General features: G+C 48.6%; 1 protein-coding gene and 1 long non-coding RNA gene across 2 annotated transcripts; one reads left to right on the top strand and one right to left on the bottom strand.

Annotated features, from left to right (window-relative positions):
- Nucleotides 1–6,368: 6,368 nt before the first annotated feature.
- Nucleotides 6,369–14,321, bottom strand: IGFBP3 (insulin like growth factor binding protein 3). Its single transcript, XM_060020135.1, has 5 exons — nt 13,763–14,321; nt 10,597–10,823; nt 10,012–10,131; nt 8,841–8,977; nt 6,369–7,795 (listed from the first exon to the last, which is right to left on the bottom strand). Exons 1-4 carry the CDS (start codon nt 14,319–14,321, stop codon nt 8,852–8,854), a joined length of 1,032 nt encoding a protein of 343 aa, XP_059876118.1. The 3' UTR covers nt 6,369–7,795; nt 8,841–8,851.
- Nucleotides 14,322–16,612: 2,291 nt separating this feature from the next.
- LOC132430868 (uncharacterized) lies at nt 16,613–21,742 on the top strand. Its single transcript, XR_009520583.1, has 3 exons — nt 16,613–16,710; nt 20,680–20,867; nt 21,714–21,742. It is a non-coding gene; the product is annotated as an uncharacterized lncRNA (long non-coding RNA).
- Nucleotides 21,743–22,542: the final 800 nt, after the last annotated feature.

Raw genomic sequence — 22,542 nt, 5'->3', positions numbered from 1 at the left:
CACTGAGGGCTCCCACGCCCGGGGCACCCCTCCCTCCCTCTGCGGCCCCTCACCTCTCCGCTAGCTCCTTCCCTTCCTCTTGTAAATAGGCCAGAGTTTCTCCTATCTTAAATGCAAGACAGAATCACTTCCTTAACTTCTCCCTCACCCGTCTGTTCTCTGACTCTGCCCAGCCTATGGCCCCTGCAGGGCTTCAGTGGCGCCCTCCAGGGCAGCACCCTGCTTGCCCCTCTGTTTGCACGACTAAGACCTGAGCCCAAGACATGGGTCCTCTGCCACGTGGGTTCCTTCCTTCCTGACCCCCCTTCCTTCCTGCCCTGCTGACTGCTCCTTCCTTTTCTCCCCCTGGATGGGCATCTCATCCATCCCAGCGGATCCCAACCGGCCCCTCCCTGCTCTGGGCTCCAGCTCCCTATCTTGGGTCTCCCCCTTCACCCCCTGACCCCCACAGCTGTCATCCTCCCTGTGCCGAGCCCGCAGGACTCACTGTGAGCTCAGCCCTCAGATGCATCATTCAATATATCAGCCCGATGTGTGTCAGCCACGGCCCCATCCCACCCTGCTAAAAAGAACCGCATGGTTATCGTCGTGCTCGCCGTTATCCTGTGATGGCAACGGGAGCTTTTCTCAGCACTTCAGCCCCCACGAGGGCCCTGTAGGACCCAGCCTGAGGGTCTGGACTGCACCTACCCCTCAGGTGTGGGCTCAGGAGCGGAGCTGGGGAAGGTGGACTTCCCTCCCCACGATGCGCAGGAGGTGACTTCTGGGCAAAATTAAAGCGACACAACTCTAAACTGGAAGGCACTGGCACAGCAGCGCCCACAGGGGGTTCTCAGTCTCAACTGAAGCTGGGGGTATTCATCCACCTTGACCATGGCATGTTTGGGTGGTTAGTCAAAAGTATCAGTTAACTTAGACTGGGCGGGGGGGGGGGGGGGTTGGTGGCGAGGGGCAGGGCGGGCAGCTCTGTCTAGTCCCAGGGCTTCTGGACATGCTCTCATGCAGCAGTCGTGACCAGCAACAGTGTCTCATATTTCCAGTTCCGGTTCCTTTCAAACGAATCAGGAGTTGATGGGCATTTGGGAGGCAATCTAAGAGTCCTTCACGATTCTAGTGCCCCCATCTTTTATTGTTGTTGGGTCCACCTGATTCTCCAGCAACTATTCAGCAGCTCCCTTGGGTCAATCCTATTCATAGACAGGACAGCTCTCTCTGCTCACACGTAAAAGTCATGCACCCACATGTTGAGTTATGTAGTCACAACAGCAAGTCTCATGGGTTCACACAGGTCTGGGGGTAAATGGGCTCTGGGGACAGCTCCTGGGGGGACAGAAGGATCTCTGCTTCAGCCATGTTTGGAATCTATTCCACGTCTGATCCAGGCCATAAGCGTTATTAATAGGATGGTTTCTGTGGCTGGGTCAGGCCCAGAGCATAGCTGCACTTAGTCATGACAGCAAGCAGAGGCAGAAGGTCCAAACGGAGCCCCTCCAATGAAAATCATCCTGCTTGTCCATGCTTTTGCCTCTGTGGGTCTAAATTGGGACAGCACTTCCCTACTTCCAAGCTTGGGAAACTCTCAAATCTGAGGCAGGTAGAGCAGTGCTTAGAAGGAAATTTATAGCTATTAAATGCCCCTATTATTTATTAATAGGGGCATTAAAAATCTCATAAAAACTTTATGACACTGGAAAAGGAAGGCCAAACCAAACCTACGTCAAGCAGAAGGAAGGAAATAATAAAAATGAGAGTGGAAATAAATGAAATAGAGAACAGAAAATCAACAGAGAAAAATCAAGGAAACCAAAAGCTTGTTCTTTGAAAAGATCAACATAATTGACAAACCTTTAGCTGTATTGACCACGAAAAGAGAAAAGACTCAAATAACTAAAATCAGAAATGAAAGAGGGGACATTACCACCGATTTTACAGAAATAAAAAGGATTATAAAGGAATATTATGGACAATTGTACACTAACAGATTGGATTATTGAGACGAAATGGAAACATTTCGAGAAACACATGAACTACCAAAACTGACACAAGAAGAATTAGACAATCTGATTAGACCTATAACAAGTGAAATGATTGAATTAGTAAAGAAAAAACTACCCACTAATAAAAGCCGAGATGGCTTTGCTGATGAATTCTACCTAACATTTAAAGAATACTAATTCTTTAAAACTCTTCTAAAATTTAGAAGATGAGAAAACACTTTCAATTCATTTTATGAGCCTACATTCATAAAAAGTTTTACCCTGATTCCACACCAGACAAAGACATCACGAGAAAAGACAACTACAGAGCAAAATCTCCTATGAATATGGACACAAAAATCCTCAACAAATTACTAGTAAACTAAGTCCAGCAACATATTAAAATAATCATTCACCATGACCAGGTGGGACTTATCTCAGGAATGCAAGGTTGTTTTAACACCCTAAAATCAATGAATGCAATAAACCATACTACTAAAATAAAAAAAACAAAAATCACATGATCATCTCAATAGACTCAGAAAAAGCATTTGATAATATCCAACACACTTTCATGATAAAAACATTCAACAGACTAGGAGTAGAAGGAAACCTCCTCAGGCTGACAGAAGGTATCTAGGAAAACACCACAGCTAATGTCATAGTTAATGGTGAAAGTCTATATGCTTTCCCCCTAAGATCAGAAACAAGACAAGCATGTCTGCTCTCATGACTTCTCTTCAACACTGTAGCCAGGACAATTAGGCAAGAAAAAGAAATAAAAGGCATTCAGATATAGGAAGAAGTAGAACTATATCTGTTTGAAGATGACATGACCTTATACGTAAAAAATTCTAATAATCCACTAAAAGACTATTAGAACTAATAAATGAGTACAACAACATTGCAGTATACAAGCTCAATATAAAAAAATTGTATTTCTATATGCTTGCAATAAACAATCAAAAAATGAAATTAAGAAAATTTCACTCACAAGAGTGTCAAGAATAAAATACTTAGTAGTATATTTAACAAAAGAAATACAAAATTTATATTCTGAAAACTACAAAATCTTTTTGCAAGAAATTAAAGAAGATCTAAAGAACTGGAAAACACGCCATGTTCATGTATCAGAAGACTTGACATTGTCAACATGGCCATACACGCTAAACTGACCTACAGGTTAAGCACAACCCTTTTCAGAATCTCAGTGACTTCTTTGTAGAAACTGACAAGCTGATTTTAAAATTCATATGGCTTTGCAAGGGTCACAGAATGGCCAGTGTTTTTATTGAAGTGATACAATACCTTTCCTCTTCTCTTCAAACCTACTTGTGATATTTTTGTTTCCAAAGGAAACTAATCTACTTTTTTGTTTACTTTTTGTTACAACTGTGAATTCATAATGTCCCAGGGTACTGGCCACTCTCTCAGATGATGTGTGACGGTCTGTGTCTACATCTGAAGTTCAAGAACACAGGTGCAGGTGAAGGATGGGCCAAATGGACAGCGTCCAGCACCGGAAGTCTGCATCTGGTCATTCTTACCCTCCCCTGGCCAGGGAGGAGCTCTGGGGGAGGATATTCCTGGTGGACACTTCCCAGTGTAGAGAGGGAGACCTGGAAGGGATAATCTGAACTTCGTACGTTATCACTGGCGTCTGTCAGTGTCTGCCCTGCCTGGATTTCACTCCTCAGGACACCTGGACCAGGTGTCTGTGTAGGTGTAGGGCAGGTACTGAGGGCACTAGTGGGGACAGGGCCACAGCAGCCTGTCCCTTTGGTTTAATGCTGCAGCACTGCCGGCTGCCTCCTGCCTCACCCCCTTAAAATCACCTTTGGCTGCCATCTGTCTTCCCAGGGGCTTCGCTGTTTCCAATGACCTTGAAATTCTCCTTCAGGAATCCACAGCCACCTTCCTGGAGGTGCCGGAGGTGTTTCCGGGGCTCAGTCTGATGTGCCTCTCAACCTGAACTTGTGCAGAGGTCCCGAGTCCCCCCTAAACTGTCTTCTCCTGTTTGCTTCTTCAGGGGAAATGTTGCTTTAGTTGCTCAGACTTGCTGTCATTCCTGACATTCTACGTCCACCTTCTCACCCTCACATCCAGTCCATGCCTTATATCTGCAAAACATGCGCTGACTGGGCCGCACCTCAGCCCCCCAGGGCAGCGCTGGTCCGATCCGCCGTCTCCAGGTTGAGGCCTCCCAGGCCTTGGCTTCTGTGGGGCCGCTGGACCAGCCTGTCACAGCTCAACAAGGTCACCCCCCTCTGCAGCCTCCCAGCCCCCCATTCACTCAGCACAAAGGTCAGGGCACTGGGGTCCCGACCTGCCCGCTCTCTGGCTGCAGCTCCATCTCGCCCCATCCACCCCCCTCCTCCTGCCTCGGACAGGGACACTGGGTGGCTCCCCGCTCAGGCTCCGGGGGCCCGCTCCCTCACTGCCCCCAGTTCCCTTTCAGCTAGGCCTTCCTTCACTAGCTTTTCCAAATTAAACAAAACCCCAAAAATATGCCTCCGCCCGCCAACAACAACAACAACAAAAGAACATTCACTGCAGGCTTTTTAATATTAAGAAGGGGACATACAGGTTCTCACGTCCGATGCTGAGAATGGTAAAGAGGTTATAAGTTTTACCCTGAGGCAGACGTTGTGGGCCCATTAAAAAGACGCTGAGGTACACCAAAAAAGAAGAAAGTGAGACAGGCTGGGACCTGGGGCCGGGGACACTTTGCTGCAGTGCTTACACCTGCACAAACGTCTCCTCGAGCAATAGAAGACGAAGAAACTGTAAGGGACTAAAAATAACTGCACGCATGCGGGGGCAAGTATGAACAATAAAATACAAAAAGGCCACAAACCAGCCGCCCTTTCTGAGGTGCCGGGAGCAAAAGCAGGGTGCTGCACACGATCCCAGCACACAGCACCAGCAAGGGGGTGCGCAGATCACCGAAGCCACCCCTCCGGCCCCACCCCGCCATCGGCCCCCACCCTCACCCCATTGAAGGGACCAGCTCCCCCGTGCCTTGGGGAGCGAGCAAGGGCACCGGTTACTTGTTCTCACTCGCTGTCCTGCCGCAGGGGCCCCAGCCTGAATTTCTCATCTGGCCTCTTATCAATTTCTATTACTTAAAAAAGAGTCCAAGGACCCACGTCGGTAACAAAGGGTAGGGAAAACAGAAGCAAGGACGCCGCTGGACTTCCGCGCCCCCCCTGTTTTCCCGCACACTCATCTCCCACGGGCCGCGAGTCCCACTGGCTCGCCTCGTTTACCGTGTTTCTCTACAAGAGCAGCGATCCTGCGTGTTCTGTTCACTGCGTGCAGACCATGCCAGGACCAAAGCCGTAGACCGTATTGCTGGTGGAACGCGGGGCCAGGAGAGGAGGCCAGGCCACCCCCGAGGTTTGGGGGTACGGCTGGGCCGTGGAGACGAGCTGTGGGAATGGGAGCCTGAGATGCTCACGGGATCAGACCCCACCCTCCAACTTTGGAAGCAGATGCCTCCCCGGGCAGTGGGCCACCGCTCTGCCACACGGAAGCAGCACACTTTTCTAAATAAAAAGGAATCCATTCATGTTCACTACGGAAGTTGTTGAAACTGTAACTATTTAGACATAAAATAAGGACGTTATCTACATTCACCGTGTAACCAGGTTACCGTTTTGGTGCCTTTCCGTTCGGTTTTATGTGTGTGTATGTGTATGTGTGTGTACGCACTATAATTGCATTTTGCTCTTCCTTTATCCCACCATGAGCATCTTTCTGTATTATTACCATCAAACACATTTTAGTGGTGGCATAATATTCCTTTCTATGGATGTATTTCAGTTTAATATCCTCATGCTCTCTGGGCACATCCCCTTTGTGCCTTTAGGATACGTTTCTGGAGAGGAATGGTTGGTTCAAGGACTTTTGAACACCTAAGAAAATGGCCTTGGACAGGTTGCCTTAACACTGAAGCCCCGTTTCATGACACCCACGTAAGCCCCGTTTCAGTACCCACGATTGGTAATTTTCCAGTGCATTTATTTGCTAGCTGAACCCTGGTAAGGGGTTGCCATAGCAACAGCATGGCCTTGGCCCTGGTGAGTGGGGAGCCCAGATCACTCATTTCTTTGTGCCCTTGGGGGATGGTGGCTGAGGACTCATGGTACTTGGGGCTGGCGATCCTGGTGGGGGGGTTGGTGAACCTGGGAGGACTGCCCAGAACTGGAGGCTTACTGCAGACGTGACGGATGCCAGCAAGGCCACAGGCTGGCTCCTTGGGTTCTCGTGCCAGAGATGGAAGCAGGGAAAGTTCCGACTATAGTCGGAACATCACTGCCCTCTGGGTTATTTCGTAACACAAAACCTGGAACCGGTCACTAACAAGGGGAAGGGGATTTCTTTATGGTAAAAACTTTATTTACTATTTATAAATACATTGCAAGACGAACTTTTCAAAAATACCTTTTTTTTTCTCAAAAACTTAATTAAAAAAATAAAGGAAAGCTAATAGGTAGGCAGAACATCTTGAGATCCCTTTGTGTTCTCCAGGAGGGCTGTGTGCAGCGTGCATACAACCAGAGGCTACAGTGGGGCGGCCGAGGGCCCCTCCCCACTCTCCTGTCAGACCTGGAGGGTGGCCTCCAGGAGAGCGGCTGCGCCCTGTGCACGAGCCCCCTCCCTCCGTCGTGGCCGTGTTTATATTCTCTAGCATTGCTTACAATTCGTCTAGGATTATCTAGTATAGGTGCTATCATATCTGGACGATGACGTATACACTGTGAACAGTCATGAAGAGGGTATTCTCTCTGTGTGTACGTGTGACTTAGAAAGAAAAGAAGGAAGTCCAAGTGCAGCAAAGCAAGGGGGATTCTCTGTGTTCTCCCAGTGTCCTCGACCGTCTCCCCAGCAAGCCATTCGTCTTCCAGGTTAGATAGAATCATTATTTTTTACATTGTGCCAAGGAGGACAAAAGGGGAGAGATGAAAATAAACCTCTTTTGTCTTTAAGGAGCTTATCCTCAAGAATACACTTGCTCTTGAATTGTTGAGTGGGAAAACGCTATTTTCTGCAGTCATTGGAGAACAAGGCTATTATCTGTGATACCCCTGGCTATCACCCTGCCCCCCTGCCCCACGGGGCCTCAGCAAAGGCTGTGTCTTCAGGAAGCTGCCTGACAAAGAAGGGTCAGAAATCCCCACCTTTGTAGGTTCCCAGAGTTCCCTAGAACATTCTTGGTCATTATTATTATTATTTTTTTGTGCAAGATTCCACCTTATTCTCTCCACTAGTTTCCAAGCAGTGCAGGTCCCTTGAAGATACAAAATATCTTCTTGGTCCAGGGACCCCGGCCCTTGCTTCCAAGACGTAGCTTCAGGTGGGTGCGTCGTGATGTGCAGGCATCAGAGGGCAGGGCGTTCCTCTTCTCCATGAGGCCTTGTCTCATCTTACACGTGGGGACGAAGCGCGCGTCTACATAAGCAACACTGTCGCTAAGGCATGAAGTGGAGGGTTGGCTGCGTCGGCAAACACGTGGGGAGGGTTCCAGGGTGGTGTGAGCTACGGCCACGCCGTGCTTGAGCTTACAGGTATTTTTATAGGAAGCAACAAGGAGAATCAAACTGCGTTTCACTGACTACTGGAAAGTGGAAAGATGCCAAGTTCACCATTTGGAAGAAAACTAGGCATTTCAAACATCTCTTTCTAAACTTTGGTTTAAAAAAAAAAAAAAATCAATTCACCACAAAAAGAAATTGAAATCGAGGCTGTAGCCAGCTGCTGATCATGTCCTTGGCAGTCTTTTGTGCAAAATAAGGCATATTTGAGCTCCACACGAACTAAAACAGAAAGAAAAAGGAATGTATTGAAATGACTCCCCCCAAATCAAAAGGGCGCGGTGCCCACGCTGGGATCACAGGCATGATAGCCAGGCAATTGGCAGGGTGGAGGCTCATTCCACACTTTTTAACAAAGCAGAGAACACCACGAGACGCCCACGGTGTTCACTAACATAATCACCCTAAAATTATCATTATTTTTTCCAACTTGCAAGGCAACAGAACTTATCACTAAAAATGACAGTTTCTTCTGTTTACTTAAATTTGTCTTGAGATGATGAAATATATTTATCTTTTTCCCCCCAATAGCTCTCTCATTTATGAAAAAAGATTTTTAAATATGATTTCATTCTTCCACGTGATGGTTTGAAATTTCATTTTCACGTTAGATTTAAATAAACTTTATTAACATGCTATTAATCATAGACTCCCAGAATAGCCATAATGTATTTTACTGGGAAGAAAAAGCCACGTCTTTTAGAAACACATTCCTTTAACAAGTTCTTTTGGATGAAAACAGTTTACATGTGAAGATAAATGAACCATTAGGCTCACGGGGGAAAAGCTTAACTTTGGAAATCTTACGTTGTGTATGAATGTTTAAGTGTTCTAAGTTCTTTAAAAATGAGGCAATGCTATATTTAAAATGGATAACCAACAAGGACCTACTGTATAGCACGGGGAACTCTGCTCAATATTATGTAACAACCTAACTGGGAAAAGAATTTGAAAAAGAGCAGACACATGTATATGTTTAACTGAATCACTCTGTTGTACACCTGAAACTAACACAACATTGTTAATCAACTATACACTAATGTAAAATAAAAAGTTAAAAAAAAATGAGGCTAAGTATCTCTAAGACAAGCTGGCCACAGACCCTCTTTCCTGCTCTGGTTTGGGCGGGTTGAGGGCTCTGTCTCGCGTGGGTCTGTCCTCCAGGCCAGTGCCGCTTCTGGGTCGCCAGCCCCTGGGATCTGTAGATGCCCCTCCCACCAGGCTGGGTCCTGCGCCCCCTCGGATCCCACCAGTGCCCAGGGCTTACGTGGCCGCAGTCTACTTGCTCTCCATGCTGTAGCAGTGCACGTCCCCTTTCCCCTTCACGTCGAAGCCCGGGAGGGGCTGCCCGTACTTATCCACGCACCAGCAGAAGCCCCGCTTCCTGCCTTTGGAAGGGCGGCACTGTGGGCAAAGCACAGATGATACAGTGAGTCCCGGAGAGGCCCCGCCAAGGGGGTCCTGACGACGGGGGCAGGTGGTCAGCACCCAGGAAGGTTTCCCAGCACGGCCTCTGCTATGCAGCGGAAGCACGACTGATCAAGGCCTTGTGTGCACAGCGTGTGTCTGGGGGCATGCTGGGCAGGTATGAGTGTCCCAAGAAAGCAGGGGTCCTGGTGGTTTTGTGTCCCTCAGGGTCTCGCTGGGGTGGACATTGGCCCCTGTTGGTCCTACAGGTCTATCTGCTGAATGGGGGGAATGATAACGTCCCATCTGCCCTGTGCTTGTCACATTTGGGTCTTTCAGACCACACCCCAAGCTGTGTATATGGTACCTTCTCAGGGTGAGTTTGCTGAATAAGGACTGATAGAAATATATGAAAAGGCAAAGAGACCAGTGGCCACTGAACAGGATGGGGCCCTCTAATCGAGGCCACGCCCACCAACACTCTGAACGTGGTCCTGTGTTCTGTGACTAATTCCGTAGATGCTGAGGTAGGAGTCATCCAATTAGAAAGTCCATTGAGATGCTCCCATAGAGTGGTCTGAAACCTACAGAGGTACACTCAGCATGCCTTAAAATAACAGTGTATCTTATTCTTTACAGCTGGTCACCACCAGGAAGGCACGGGTGTGGAAGGGACCAACGTGGGACCTCAGGGTAAGCCTCCTGCCACAGCAGCTCACGTCAGGCTTCTTGGAAATTCTCTACAATAGTTAATAAAAACATCCCTCCACGGTGCAGTGCTCACGGGTCTGGGTCCCTCTACGGCTAGTAAGAGGCTCCAGGGAGGCCTCGCGTTGCCCTGTGGGTCGGGAGGCAGAAGCGGACAGCGGGAAGATACCAGGATTTAGGGATTTAGGGGACGCCCCTCGGAGGTCTTGGATGTGGCTGGGACCGCAAGCAACGGCGGCAGCCAGAGCACTTGGGTGGAGGGCTGGTGTCTCCTCCGCGTAAGCGGACGGTGGGAGAGAAAGGAGCTCGCGGACCGTGCTCACCTGCTTTTTCTTGTAGAAGCCCTTCTTGTCGCAGTTGGGGATGTGGATGCCCCTGGGGCTAAGCATGTTCAGGAACTTGAGATGGTTCAGCGTGTCCTCCATTTCCCGGCGGCAGGGCCCCTGGGGAGAAAACTCAGGTTACCTGGGAACTCCCCGTCTGACAAAACCCTGTAACGCCCAGGGAACCGGCCACGTGCCCCTGAGCGTCTCTGCCCGACTTAGCTGTCATCGTGCCCACGCAGCTGCCAACCAGGGCTCCCTGTCTCTCTTCTGACTCTGCAGAGCGAGGCACAGAACTGGGACAGGGACCCACAGGCCAGGACACTCAGGGGCCACGTGAACAGCTCTTGTGAGAACACCTCTCTGCCCTGCAGTTGCCTGGAGAGCAGTACACTGATTCTCAGGAGATCTCTGCCATAGGGGAGGGTCAATAGCCCGTCTGTAAGGATGGGCTCTTGGCTGCCCGCTCAAGCAGCAGGACCACCAGAATAACTGCCGGGGCTCTTGAGTAAAGAGCAACCCCGTGATCTCCAGATGCCCAGGCCGGGCAGCCCCACCCTCAACAGCAAAAGGAAAAGCGCTCACGTATTCCGTCTCACGCTTGGACTCGGACGAGAAGTTCTGCGTGTCTGTGCTCTGAGACTCATAGTCGACCTTGTAGCGCTGGCTGTCCTTGGCGTGTCCTTTCTTGATGACGTCCATCTTGGTGTGGACGGGGTGGAATTTGGAGTCGGGCACCCTGTGCGTGCTGGTCAGGGCCTGGTTCTCTGTGCTCCCCACGCTGTGGCCTTCCTCTGACTCACTGCCATTTCCTTGAAAGACACAAGGGAGACACAGACTTGAGGGTCATTGACATTTAACGACGGGATCTTACCATTTTGACCAAGTCCGAACCGAATGGAAATGTGATTCAATAATTCCGAGTTTAGAAAAACACCTCGATAAAGTATTACTCCATAATACTAGTGGTGAATGGTACCCCCTTGGTCTCAAGAAGGCATCTCTTAAAAATGAAATCTGACACGTGCTATTACAAAGCGGGTGCTGCTGAAGAAAAATGCTTTCCGTGCTCTCAGCTTTCAAGTACCTCCCATCCTCCACCAGGAGGGGGCAGAGCCGAGCCAGGGAAGGCTCCGAGGCCCACTCAGAAATCCCTCAGGGATGCCCCAGTGCGGGCCTCCCCCGTGTGGACTTGTGGACAAGCACATCCTCTGCCACACCCGGCGCTGCTGAATCAGAAGCGCTGGGGCGATGGCAGAAACCTGGGAGTCAGCAAGCCCCAGGGATTCTGATTCCAGCCCGTCCTAAGTGCCGCCAGGCAAAGGGCTCAGGCGGGGAAACTGAATTCTCCACAAAGCACCTTTGCCTCAGGCCCCTGGACTCATGAGGCATGTCGGGTAGTGTTTCACAGGTCTCGCCGTCACATCTCTCACTGTCCGCGCAGGGTCTGGAACACCCACAGGAGCTGCACAGACCCTGCGGATCCTGGGGCACTGTCCTGGGTGAGTCCTTCCTTCCTTGTCTGCATAGGAGCAAATGGGATGAGGACACCACCAAACAAGGCTTAACAATCCTTTGTGCCAAAGAGCTTCACTCTGAAAAGGAAGCCGCTTCTGCACATCTCTGATTGTAATCAAACTAACGAAGACACACTTGCTATTGATATTGGAATGTCCACAGCGTCACTGGGATTTGAAGTATACTGGCTAAATTGCAGCTGATATGGAAGGAGAACGCTCTCTGTTCCTTTCCAGGATGAACTTGGGCCGGCTAAGGGAGACGGGCCAGTGGGGAGCCCCTTCCTCTTGCCTGGTTCTGTGCAGCCAGGTAACTGTCATAGGATGACCTCCCTGATGAGCAGAGTCCTGATGCCTCCCCCTCCTAGGTGGGGCTCAGTTCGCTATCTGATCCCACATCTACTACCCCTGGGGTGCCAAGTGCACTGCTCCAGCTGACCTGTTCTCTACCCTCCCGAGAACTGGCCCATCAAGGTGGCAAGCCTGCTCACCTGCCTGGAAGCCTGCCAAGGCCTCTGGCTCTAGGCTCCGAGGAGCAAATGTCTAGCTCTGGCTTGGAGAGTGCTTCTGGAGGGTTGAGAAGGGCTGAAAGGTACTCTGCTTCTGTTGCAGAAGCCCTGCTCTTTCCTGGAGGCATCTCGGGCAGGTGCGCTCACAGGGGTGTTTGGGGGAAGTCCTCGTTCTCTCTGGGTTTCGATCACCCGGGAAAAGAAACAGTTCCATAAGGAGAAGTTGCAAAGTTCCCAAGGGGTCTGGTGTTTGGGGAAGCACAAATTTATCCAGCCCAGCAACCGACAGAGTAAGTTTTTAATTGGTAGAATTTGGTTTCAATTTCCTTTCATCTTAGTTTTATTTGTTTATTTTTTCCACGGAAGTACTGGGGCAAAGGGGATGCTAAGAATATGCAAATGAATATATTTGCATTTCTTTTCCAAGAACTCTGAGTAATTTCTTAAACTTCCTTGGTTTCTTTCTAATGCCTGCTGAGAGAGGAAAAGAAAACCGTTCCATTTAAGCCACAGATAATTTTCTTAAACTTTTGACTGTTATTTAAATGTACCCCCCCCAGGTGGATTTTAGAAGTCACTTAGATCTTTCCGTAATTTTATAATAAACCCCATCAACCTATACTGTGGAGCTACTAAGACAGTAATCTTACTTCCCATTATAGTCTAGCCAAAAGTTACAACATCTATAAAAACTTCTAAGATCACTTTCTGAATATCCAAAAATGAACGGTAACAATGAAGTACACACACAGCAAACGCCCCAACTGCCCTGAGAGACAAATACATCCAGCAATTCTAACCAGTCTACCGGAGCCAGTATATGTTTCAGGCAGTTGTAATTTTACCTTTCCACGAGTCCTGAAAGGAAATAGCCTCACCTGGGAGTGGAAATCTGCAGGTAAGGAAATTATAAGGGGATTTCCATCCTTCTAGCCCCAGATGGGGGCTAGCCCACGGTGGCCTGTCCAGCTGGTGGCTGGAGGTGAGGGCTTTATCTCCTAGCCTTCAGCGACGCGGTAAGTGCATTCACATACCTGAGTGAGGCTGGCTAAGCGTGCTTGAAATTTAGAGGAACACCTGCCAACTCCAGAGTCATTTCTTTCTGAACGTCAGGTTGTCCAACCCGGTTCCCACCTCGCTGCTTCTGGGACACCCCCGGGCCTGAAACTGCTTTGCAAACCGTAAGTCTGTGTAATTCAGTCTTTTTAAAGCCAGCTACCATTTCCCTCAACGTGCCTGCCCACCTTCCCCGTCCAAATCCGCCCTGGCCCATTCCCTGCGCCCCCGGCCCCGCAAGCATCCTCGGCATGGACACGCTCGCTCTTCGTTCGTGGGAAACAGAAGTCGCGGTACGGAATTGGGCCGCACAGTACACGCCCACGTTTCGGCGCGGCGCCTGCATGAATGCCTTGAGAATCTCCTCCGTCCAGGATCTCTCCATTGACCGTTAACCTCTGCATCCGCTCCCTCCCTGCCCAGGAAATCTATAACCCATTTTCGCCGAAAGCGCTTTACAATTTACAAGAACTCTGCACTCAAAGAACGGAGCGAGTAGAGGGCCGGTTGCGGAGGGTCCCTCAGGCGAGCGCCCTCGCCTCGCGGGGCTTCAGCTTCCCCACTTACAACCCTTGGGGTGGGAACAGCAGCGAAGTCTCCACAGAGGTACCACCTTTGGCCTTGGCCGAGGGGCGCGCTTCGGCGGCGCACCTGGCGTGGGTAGCTCACCTGGCGCGGGCGTTGCGGGCAGCAGGTAGGCGCGCAGGCGGCCGGCGGCGCTGGCGTTGGCGCAGATCCCGCGGCCGTCCAGCAGCGCTTGTAGCGGGCGTGGCTCGCCGGGCGGCGGCTGGCAGCGGAGGCCGGAGCCGCAGCGCTCGGTGTAGACGCCGCAAGGCTGACCCTCGCGCAGCGCGCACGTCAGGCAGCAGCCACAGCCCGGCTCGCGCACAAGCTCGGCGCACGGGGGCGCAGGGGGAGGTGGCGCGCACTGGGCCAGGGCACGCGCGTCGCACGGCTCGCAGCGCACCACTGGGCCGGTGCCCGCAGCGCCCGCGCCGGCCCGTGCCGCTGGCGGCCCGTGGAGAAATGCCAGCGCGGTCAGAGCCGCAGTCCAGAGAGCGGAGCGCGCCCTCAGCATGGCAGGGAGCGGGGATCCTCCTCTCCGCCGCGGAGATCCGATGCTGGGCTGGCCGGGGGACGCGGGGACGGGGCGACAGCGAGCGGCGCGAGGTTGTGGGAGCGTGGCAGGAAGGGTCCAATCCTCAGTGCGGAGCCGCCGCGCTAGCATCTGGGCAGCCTGGGTGCGCCAGCCACTATATAGAAGCCGGGTGGCCGAGGACACGCCCCGGAACGGCGCGCCGTCTGCGGGGAGGGGGGCGGGGGCGGGCCGGCGCGGACCCGGATCCCCGGGCCCGCGCCTCGCCCTGTGCGGCCTGGCCGAGTGCGGGGGCGCGTAGCGCGCGGCCGTCCGCGCACCTGCTTCGCTCGCTCATGCCCGGCGCCCCCCCCACCCCCCCGGAACCCCTCGGTCCCCGGGAACTCGGCAGCACCACCACCCCGCCGTCCCAGGTGCCTCCGGCCACCCAAGCGCTTCGGCCACCCCGGCATCTCCGGCGCCCCAGGCCACCCCAGCGCCCCCCACCTTGGCCACCCCGTTGCAGCCGCCCTTCTCCCTCTGTGCCCCAGGTTGAGGTCGCTCCGTGGCGAGATGGTGTCAGGGAAACTGGTGAGCACAGCTCTTCACCGTGTGTACTTGGCAAAGCTTTGCAACATTTAATACCTTGGGTCGGGGGATGAATTTGTGAATGAGGATACCCGATTCGCATCGGGGTCTCGGGGAGCCAAGGACTCGGGGTTTTATCATTAGCACCTACCTTCCCCCCACAAATGCGCGTCTGCAGGTGCGCACGTGGTTTTCGTCCTTTCCACGTAACTTCTCAAAGAGGTGAGGGCTCACACTTGCCGTCTGTACGCAAGTACTTGGTTAGCAAAGTGGGCCGGCGGCGAATGGGTCCTTAGCAAGGCTTGTCAGAGATTTGACATGACGCCTGTTCTTGTTTTAGGCATTGTTTTCAAATAGAGCTTACATTCACAACAAAAGAATATAAAAACCAATAAAGCCAGCACTGCTGAAGCGTGATTAATAACCTAAGTCCTTAAAATTGGTGATTTCCACTATCATTTTTTCAGGTCACTTTGTATTCCTGTACTAAGTTTCCTGCGGTGCGTTGAAGTGGAGACTTTGGAATTCTCGCTCATCTGTGCAATGTAAACACTTTGCACTAGCGGGGGAAGTCCGAGAGCACAACTGCGCCGGGAGGTCTCGGTGAATCTGGTGGGCCGGCTCCGTGCGGATCTTTTCAACTGTGTCTGCGCGCCCCTTCCCTAGGTGACCAACAGAGGACGCCAGTGGTCCAGGATTGAATTTGGAATTACACTTGCAAGGCTCTTACAAAGGGCGTGTGGATCAGCAGTGGGAAGTGGCGAGACCACCGCGTGAGCGGACTTTCCTGGACGCTGTAGAAAACGGATACTTGTCCTAGGAGGAGGATCGGTGTCTAGGAGGACCCTTTTGCAGTTTGCAGTAGAAACAGCAAATGAGGACCTCCTTGCATTCCCTCCTCCACCCCGGGCAGAGCTCTACGCAGCCGTGGGTGAAGTTAACATGGTCCCTACTCTGTGTGTGTATGTGTGTGTATATATATATATGTATATATCACCATACATCGCCTCCTTTTAGTAAATTGGGAAGGCCAATTTACTCATAGCAAATAAATAATAAAATAATAGTACTAACTGAGGCTTTACAAAGGAGAACAGATAAAAGGCAGAGAGGGTCTTGTCTCCCCCGGCCCGCAAAGGCACAGCCCCTCATGTCCCCGTCGCGCCCCACCTCCTTCCCCAGCACTCAGGCTAGATTGCCCTGTTTACTGTGAACTGTGCCATAACCATCGCTGTCTATTCCCTTTCTCCTGTACCACTCCTTGTACCTGTATGTTATCTGCTTTGACAGCCAAGAACAGGGTCTCCAATTTCATTGGAAAATTGAAACAAAACATGTGTTCCTCCTTAATAGCTAACCATGGAGAACTTGACTCTGATATTCCGGCCGGTTTCTGTATCAGAAGATTCTTGGGGTGGCAGGTCCGCCTCTGTTTAGCACAGTGTTATACCCGGGGCTGAGCTGGTCTTTGGTCAGTGTGACATTTTTTATCAGCATTGTCTATTTTATTTTATTTTTGGCTGCCTTGGGTCTTTGTTGCTGCACACGGGCTTTTCTCTGGTTGCGGCGAGTAGCGGGGGCTACTCTTCGTTGCGGTGCGCAGGCTTCTCATTGTGGTGGCTTCTCTTTTTGGGAGCACGGGCTCTAGGTGGGCGGGCTTCAGTAGTTGTGGCACACGGACTCAGCAGTTGTGGCTCACGGGCTCTAGAGTGCAGGCTCAGTAGTCGTGGCGGACGGGCTTAGTTGCTCCGCGGCATGTGGGATCTTCCCGGACCAGGGCTCGAACCCGTGTCTCCTCCATTGGCAGGCGGAGATTCTTAACCACTGCGCCACCGGGGAAGCCCCGGGGAAGCCCCGGGGAAGCCCTTACCAGCATCATCATCTAAGTAGCGGACAAGGGAAGCCCAGGGAGAATGTCTAAAGTCACAGACCTCGCCGTGCAGTTGGAGAAAAGGTGAGTGTTCTGCGCGGAGTCCCTAGGGGGCGCCTAAGCGTCGGGATGTCCCTGAACAAGCCAGAGACCAAGAAAACTAAAGGTTACACTGTAACTTGCAATAACGTTCCACAACAGCGTTTCATAGACTCTCATGACCTTTCTCGTGAAATCTTGCAAAGTAAATCTGGGGCAGTGATGTGGGGAGAATTGTGTTTCAATTTTTAATCATTTTTATTTCACAAAACTGCAGGGAACCACAATCCCCTCCTCCCCTCACCATGGAATGTAGTTGTTGCAGGGAAGACTTGGGGACTTGGACGGGATAAAACTTAATTTTGTGGCATTCTAGTTAATTTTGTCAAGCTACCAATTCATCTGGCGTTTGTGGTTATTAACATAAAGTGGTCGGTAGGAAAGATGGCTTTTCCCCTGGTGAAGGTACTTGGCATAAATTGCTGAATAATTGTGAAGTAGCGGACAACCGTTGGCATAACAGACAGGAGACAGGATGGGATATATCCCTTTTCACTAACAAAATTCAGTTGGCCTGATTATGAGGGGTGATTGCTGGGTCAGCCTGCCTATCTTCACCTCATGACAGAAGCCACTCATTTCTTAGAGCAGCTCACAGGCACCTTGTCTCCATATGACGTCCACCTCCCTTGCTTCTCTTCTGCCCTAGCTGGACACACCACCCTATGGTCTCTCTCCCTGCCCCTAGCAGCAAGCCCTCTCTTCTATGTCCCAGAGGTGTGGCTGTCAGGTTTACCTACCACAGTAGACTCTGAAACAGAAATGTCCTAACTCCTAGAGGGGAGTGATGTTATGGACCTAGTTTCAGGGATCGGTGCCACTCTGCCTAAATAAAGCTTTGCCATTTCCCGCTAGAGGAGGTGTGGGTGGGGAAAGGGAACCTAATTTCCCCTCCATCAGATGGCCTGCTAGGTAAGTCTCCTGAGTTTGGGGATGCATTAGGACATTACTGCTGAGAAGAACACTAGAAATGACCCTAACCTACAAATGACACCGTTAAGAGTTTGTCTGCAAACGGAGCACTTCCATGTGCTGGCCACAGGGTCCCACAGGCTGTCTGGAGAGACTGATGGGGGCCAGACAGTGGTGTGCAGTGTGACCATGAGAAACACAGAAGAGTTGACCAAGTGTGTTTGTGACCCAGGGGAGGGGGCACAGACTCTCCTATGTGGTCGAAAGGAGCTTCAGAGAGGTGAGTTGAGTCTTAAGGAGGGATATGAGCTTGCAAGGACCGCAGCTCTGTGTGCCTGGAGGGATGAGGGAGGCCTTGGAATGGACAGCATGGGTGTTGGCATGTGTCTTTCAGAGGAGGTGGAATTCTGAGAGGGAAGCTGGATAAAGTGGATTGGGAAAGTGGCACCAGTGGCATTAGAGCCGGGGACTTCAGAGTTAGTGCCATCCTGCTTGGTCTGACAATTTGGAGATGGATGAAGGGCTTCCAGAGAAAGGGCTTGGGCACGTTGTAAGCAGAAGACAAGCCTTCTGGGCTCCCACCCGGTGAAAGGCAGGTTTCTGTTCAGCACAATGATTCCCTGTCCACAGCCTTTGCTCTCACAATAGCATTGCTGTCCCCATGGGCCCTGGCACCCATGCCTGTGTAGTCATTTACAGGGCGAGGGCTGTTCCTCTGTTCTGGTCATTCACAGGGGGGCAATTCCTGAGTCTGTCTCAGATCCAGCTTTTGTTCAAGGCTGGAACTTCGGGAACTAAGAGGGAGATTGGGACCTTGATCACAGGAGACCTGAGTGTTTGCCCACCCTTGCTAGCTTCTGACCGGAGCAGGTTCTGAACCTTGATTCCAAGACCAGGAAAGAGCACTGCTGTGTATCTCATGGCATCCATGGAAGGATTAGCTCTTGGACACAGTAATACCAGTACATGGGAAGTCGAAATTTATTCCTGTATTTACAGAGCCACCTGAACAAACCTTAAATTAGAGGATTTATTCTCAAATGGATTCCAAACCAAAGCCCCCCCAGCGCCCCCCCCGCCCCCCACCACCCGCTCCAGATTCCTGACTCATTAGTTCAAATGTTAACATGTTTCTTGGCGATGGTATGCAGTGGTCAAACTGGCCATGGGCATAATATGGTCTTTCCCTGGCCAATAGGGAGCAAGGAAGATTTGGGGGGCATTTTCCATTCAGCTGGTTTGCCTCTGGCACTGACACCAATCCTGTCACTTCCCAACCAGTGATCTCCTTTCTGTTACTCTAGTTTGCATTTTCTAGAATTTTATATGAATGGAATCATACAGTATGGACTCTTTTTCATCTGGTTTCTGTTACTCAGCATAATTATTTTGAGATTTATCCCTGTTGATGCAGGGAAGAATAAAGAGTTCACTTCTTTTGTTGTTGAGTTGAATCCCATTGTATACATACAACCCTGGTTTTTAAAATATATTAACTTGTATATTTGAGTTGTTTTCATTTTTTGGCCATTAAACATAAAACTTCTGTGAACATTCATGTACAAATATTTGTATGGGTGCAAGTTTTCAGTTCTCCTGGATAAATACTAGTAGTGGAATATCTGGATTATATGATATATAATCATATATATATAATACATATAAAATATCATATATGCCCAGACATTTATATATATTCATATATAGAATATGTATACACATATATGTGTGTGTATATATATATAGATAGATAGATAGATATACTTGATGTTTTATGAAATTGACAAATTGTCAAACTGTTTTCCAGAACATTTGTATCATTTTACATTCCCACCAGCAGTATATGAGAGTTCCAGTTGCCAACACTTGGGATGGGCAGTCTTTTTAATTTTAGCCATTCTATTATTTAAGTAGTGGTATCTCATTTTGGTTTTAATTTGCATTGCCTTAATGACTACAGAAGCTGAGCATTTGTCTTGTGCTAATCTGTCATCTGTGTATCTTCTCTCTTCTGAAGTGTCTGTTCAAATTTTTGCCCACTTAAAAAATTGGGCTGTTTGTTTTCTTATTGAGTTTTGAGGTTTCTTTATACATTTTGGATACAAGTCCTTCTTTACTGGATATGATATTTGCTGGATATATTATCTCCCAATCTATGGCTGGTCATTTAAATTTTTAACAAGATATTATGAAGAGTGAAAATTTAAATTTTGATGAAGTTCAGTTTATCCTTTTTTCTTTTATAAATTATGCTTTTAGTGTTATGTTTAAGAAATCTTTGCCCAACCCAAAGTCACACACCAAGGGTTTATCTTGTTTTCTTCTAAAAGTTTTATAATTTTACCTCTTACATTTAGGCCTATGGTCCATTTTGAGTTAATTTTCAAATTTGGTGTGAGGTATGGATTGAAGTTATATGGATATCCTATTTCCAGCATCATTTTCTGAAGACTATCCTCCACCGAACTGCTTTTATGCCTTTGTTGAAAATCAGTTGTCTATATATGTGTGGGTATATTTTTGGATTCTCTATGCTCTTCCACTGATCTGTTTATTATGCCATCTCTATTTATTTATCTTTCTGCCAGTATCACACTGTTCTCATTACTGTGGTTCTATAATAATCTTAAAATCAGATAGTGCTAGTTCTTCAAATTTATTCTTTTTTTTAAAAAAAAATTGTTTTGGCTCTTTTAAGTCTTAGAATTTTCACATGAATTTTAGAACCAAATTTTCAATATAGATAGATGTATCTATATATATCTAGATATCTGTATCTATATCTAGATATATCTACCAGCATTTTGGCTAGGATTTCTCTGATTCTAGAGATCGATTTGGGAAGAATTGACCTCAATAATACTGGGTCTTCAGACTCATGAACACAGTATATATATCCATTTATTTTTCAGCGTATAAGTCATGCATGTGTTTTGTCATACATATTTCTAAGTATTTCTGGATGCAATTGTAAATGGTACATATATATATATATATATATATTTTTTTTTTTTTTTTTCTTTTTCTTTTTCTGGTACGCAGGCTTCTCACTGTTGTGGCCTCTCCTATTGCAGAGCACAGGCTCCGGACGCGCAGGCTCAGTGGCCATGTCTCACGGGCCCAGCTGCTCCACGGCATGTGGGATCTTCCCGGACCGGGGCACGAACCCGTGTCCCCTGCATCGGCAGGCAGACTCTCAACCACTGCGCCACCAGGGAAGCCCATAAATGGTATATTTTTAAGATTTAAATTTCTAAGTTTTTATCACTAGTATACAATTGATTTGGGTATATTGATTTTGTATCCTGCAAATGTGCAAAACTCATTTATTAGTTCTAGTAGTTCTTCTTTTTTTTTCAGTTCTAGTAGTTCTATTATGTCATCTGTGAATAAAGAAGTTTTACGTTGTTTTCCAATCTGGTTGCCTTTTATTTCTTTCTCTTGCCTTGTAACACTGACTGGAACTTCTAGTATGATGCTTGGAATGGTAAAAGAGGACATCCTTGTTATGTTTCTGATCTTGGGGGAAGAGCATTCGGACTTTTATAATCAAGTATGATATAAGCTGTCGGTTTTGCATGGGTGACAATGATCAGGATGACAAAGTTCCTCTCTTTTCCTATTTTGCATAGAGAGCATTTTATTAGGAATGGATGTTGACTTTCGTTCAATGCCTTTACTGCATCTATGGAAATGATCATATAGCTTTTCTTTCTTAGCTTATTAATGTGGTGAGTTACATAGAATTATTTTCAAATGTTAAACCAGCCTTGCATTCTTGGGATAGCACACACCACCCCAATCTCTTCCCTTAGCCCCTTGGTCTTATTCTTTTATATATTGCTGAACTTGGTTTGCTAAAATATTTTTTCAGAATTTTTGAATCTGTTCATGGGAGATATTAATCTGTAGTTCTTTTTCCTTGTAATATCTTATTTCTGGGGGAGTTTGTATAGAGTCTTTGATATTACTTCTTCTTTATATAGTTGGTAGAATTGATCAGTGAAAACATCTGGTCCTGAAGTTCTCTTTATAGGAAGGTTTTGATTTGTTTTGTTTTGATTTTCTCTCTGCAGGCCCCGAGTGTGGAGCATCAAACAACAGAGGATTATTCTCAGGTCCTCAAACCTAGTGGAATTTGCCCTGCTGGGTTTTGGACTTGGGACCCATGACCCTTTTATTCCTTCCAATTTCTCCCTTTTGAAATGGGAATGCCTATCCTATGCCTGCCCCACCACTGCATTTTGGAAGCAGATAACATGTTTTCTAGTTTAAAAGGTCTACACATGGAGAGGAATTTTGCCCCAGGATGGGTCATACCCTCAGTATCACCCATCTGGGCCCTTTAGGCAAGTAGATTATGGGATGTGGAACTTTTTGAGTTGATCATATTTAGATGACATTTTGGGATAATTCTGGAATGGAAGATTTTAAGATGAGGTGAATGTATTTTGTATGCAGGACAGATGTCAATTTTTGGAGGGCAGAGGGCAAAATATACTGAATTAAATAGTGTTACCTTGAAATTCATGTACACATGGAATATGAACTTATTTTTAAACATCTTTGCAGATGTAATTAGTTAAGATGAGCTCATATAGGATGAGAGTAGGTCCTAAATCCAGTGTTAGGTGTCCATGTAAGAGGATCTCGACACAGGCACAGACAGAGGGGAGAACGCCTTGTGAAGAGAGGCAGAAATTGGGGAGATCTAGCTATAAGCCAAGGAACGCCTAAGATTGCCTGCACCACCATACGCTAGGGGAGGTGAGGAATGATTCCACCTAATGTCTTAGAGGAAGCCTGGCCCTGCTGGCACCTTCCTTTCAGACTTCTGGCCTCCAGAACACGGAGGTAATAAACTTCTGTCATTTTAAGCCACCCCATTTGTGGTAATTTGTTAGG

The sequence above is a fragment of the Delphinus delphis genome, chromosome 9 (assembly GCF_949987515.2).
Source record: "Delphinus delphis chromosome 9, mDelDel1.2, whole genome shotgun sequence".
Taxonomy (NCBI): domain Eukaryota; kingdom Metazoa; phylum Chordata; class Mammalia; order Artiodactyla; family Delphinidae; genus Delphinus; species Delphinus delphis.
The sequence above is the reverse complement of the archived record's forward strand: the minus strand, read 5'-3'. Positions and strand labels throughout refer to the sequence as shown.

What these genes read in the sequence shown, in the direction of transcription:
- IGFBP3 (XM_060020135.1), bottom strand. Translation starts at nt 14,321, where the DNA reads ATGCTAGCGCGGCGGCTCCGCACTGAGGATTGGACCCTTCCTGCCACG. An exon ending in GCCCGCAACGCCCGCGCCAG is followed by an intron (nt 10,824 to 13,762) that starts GTGAGCTACCCA and finishes GTGTCTTTCAAG; the next exon opens with GAAATGGCAGTGAGTCAGAG. An exon ending in CCAAGCGTGAGACGGAATAC is followed by an intron (nt 10,132 to 10,596) that starts GTGAGCGCTTTT and finishes TTTTCTCCCCAG; the next exon opens with GGGCCCTGCCGCCGGGAAAT.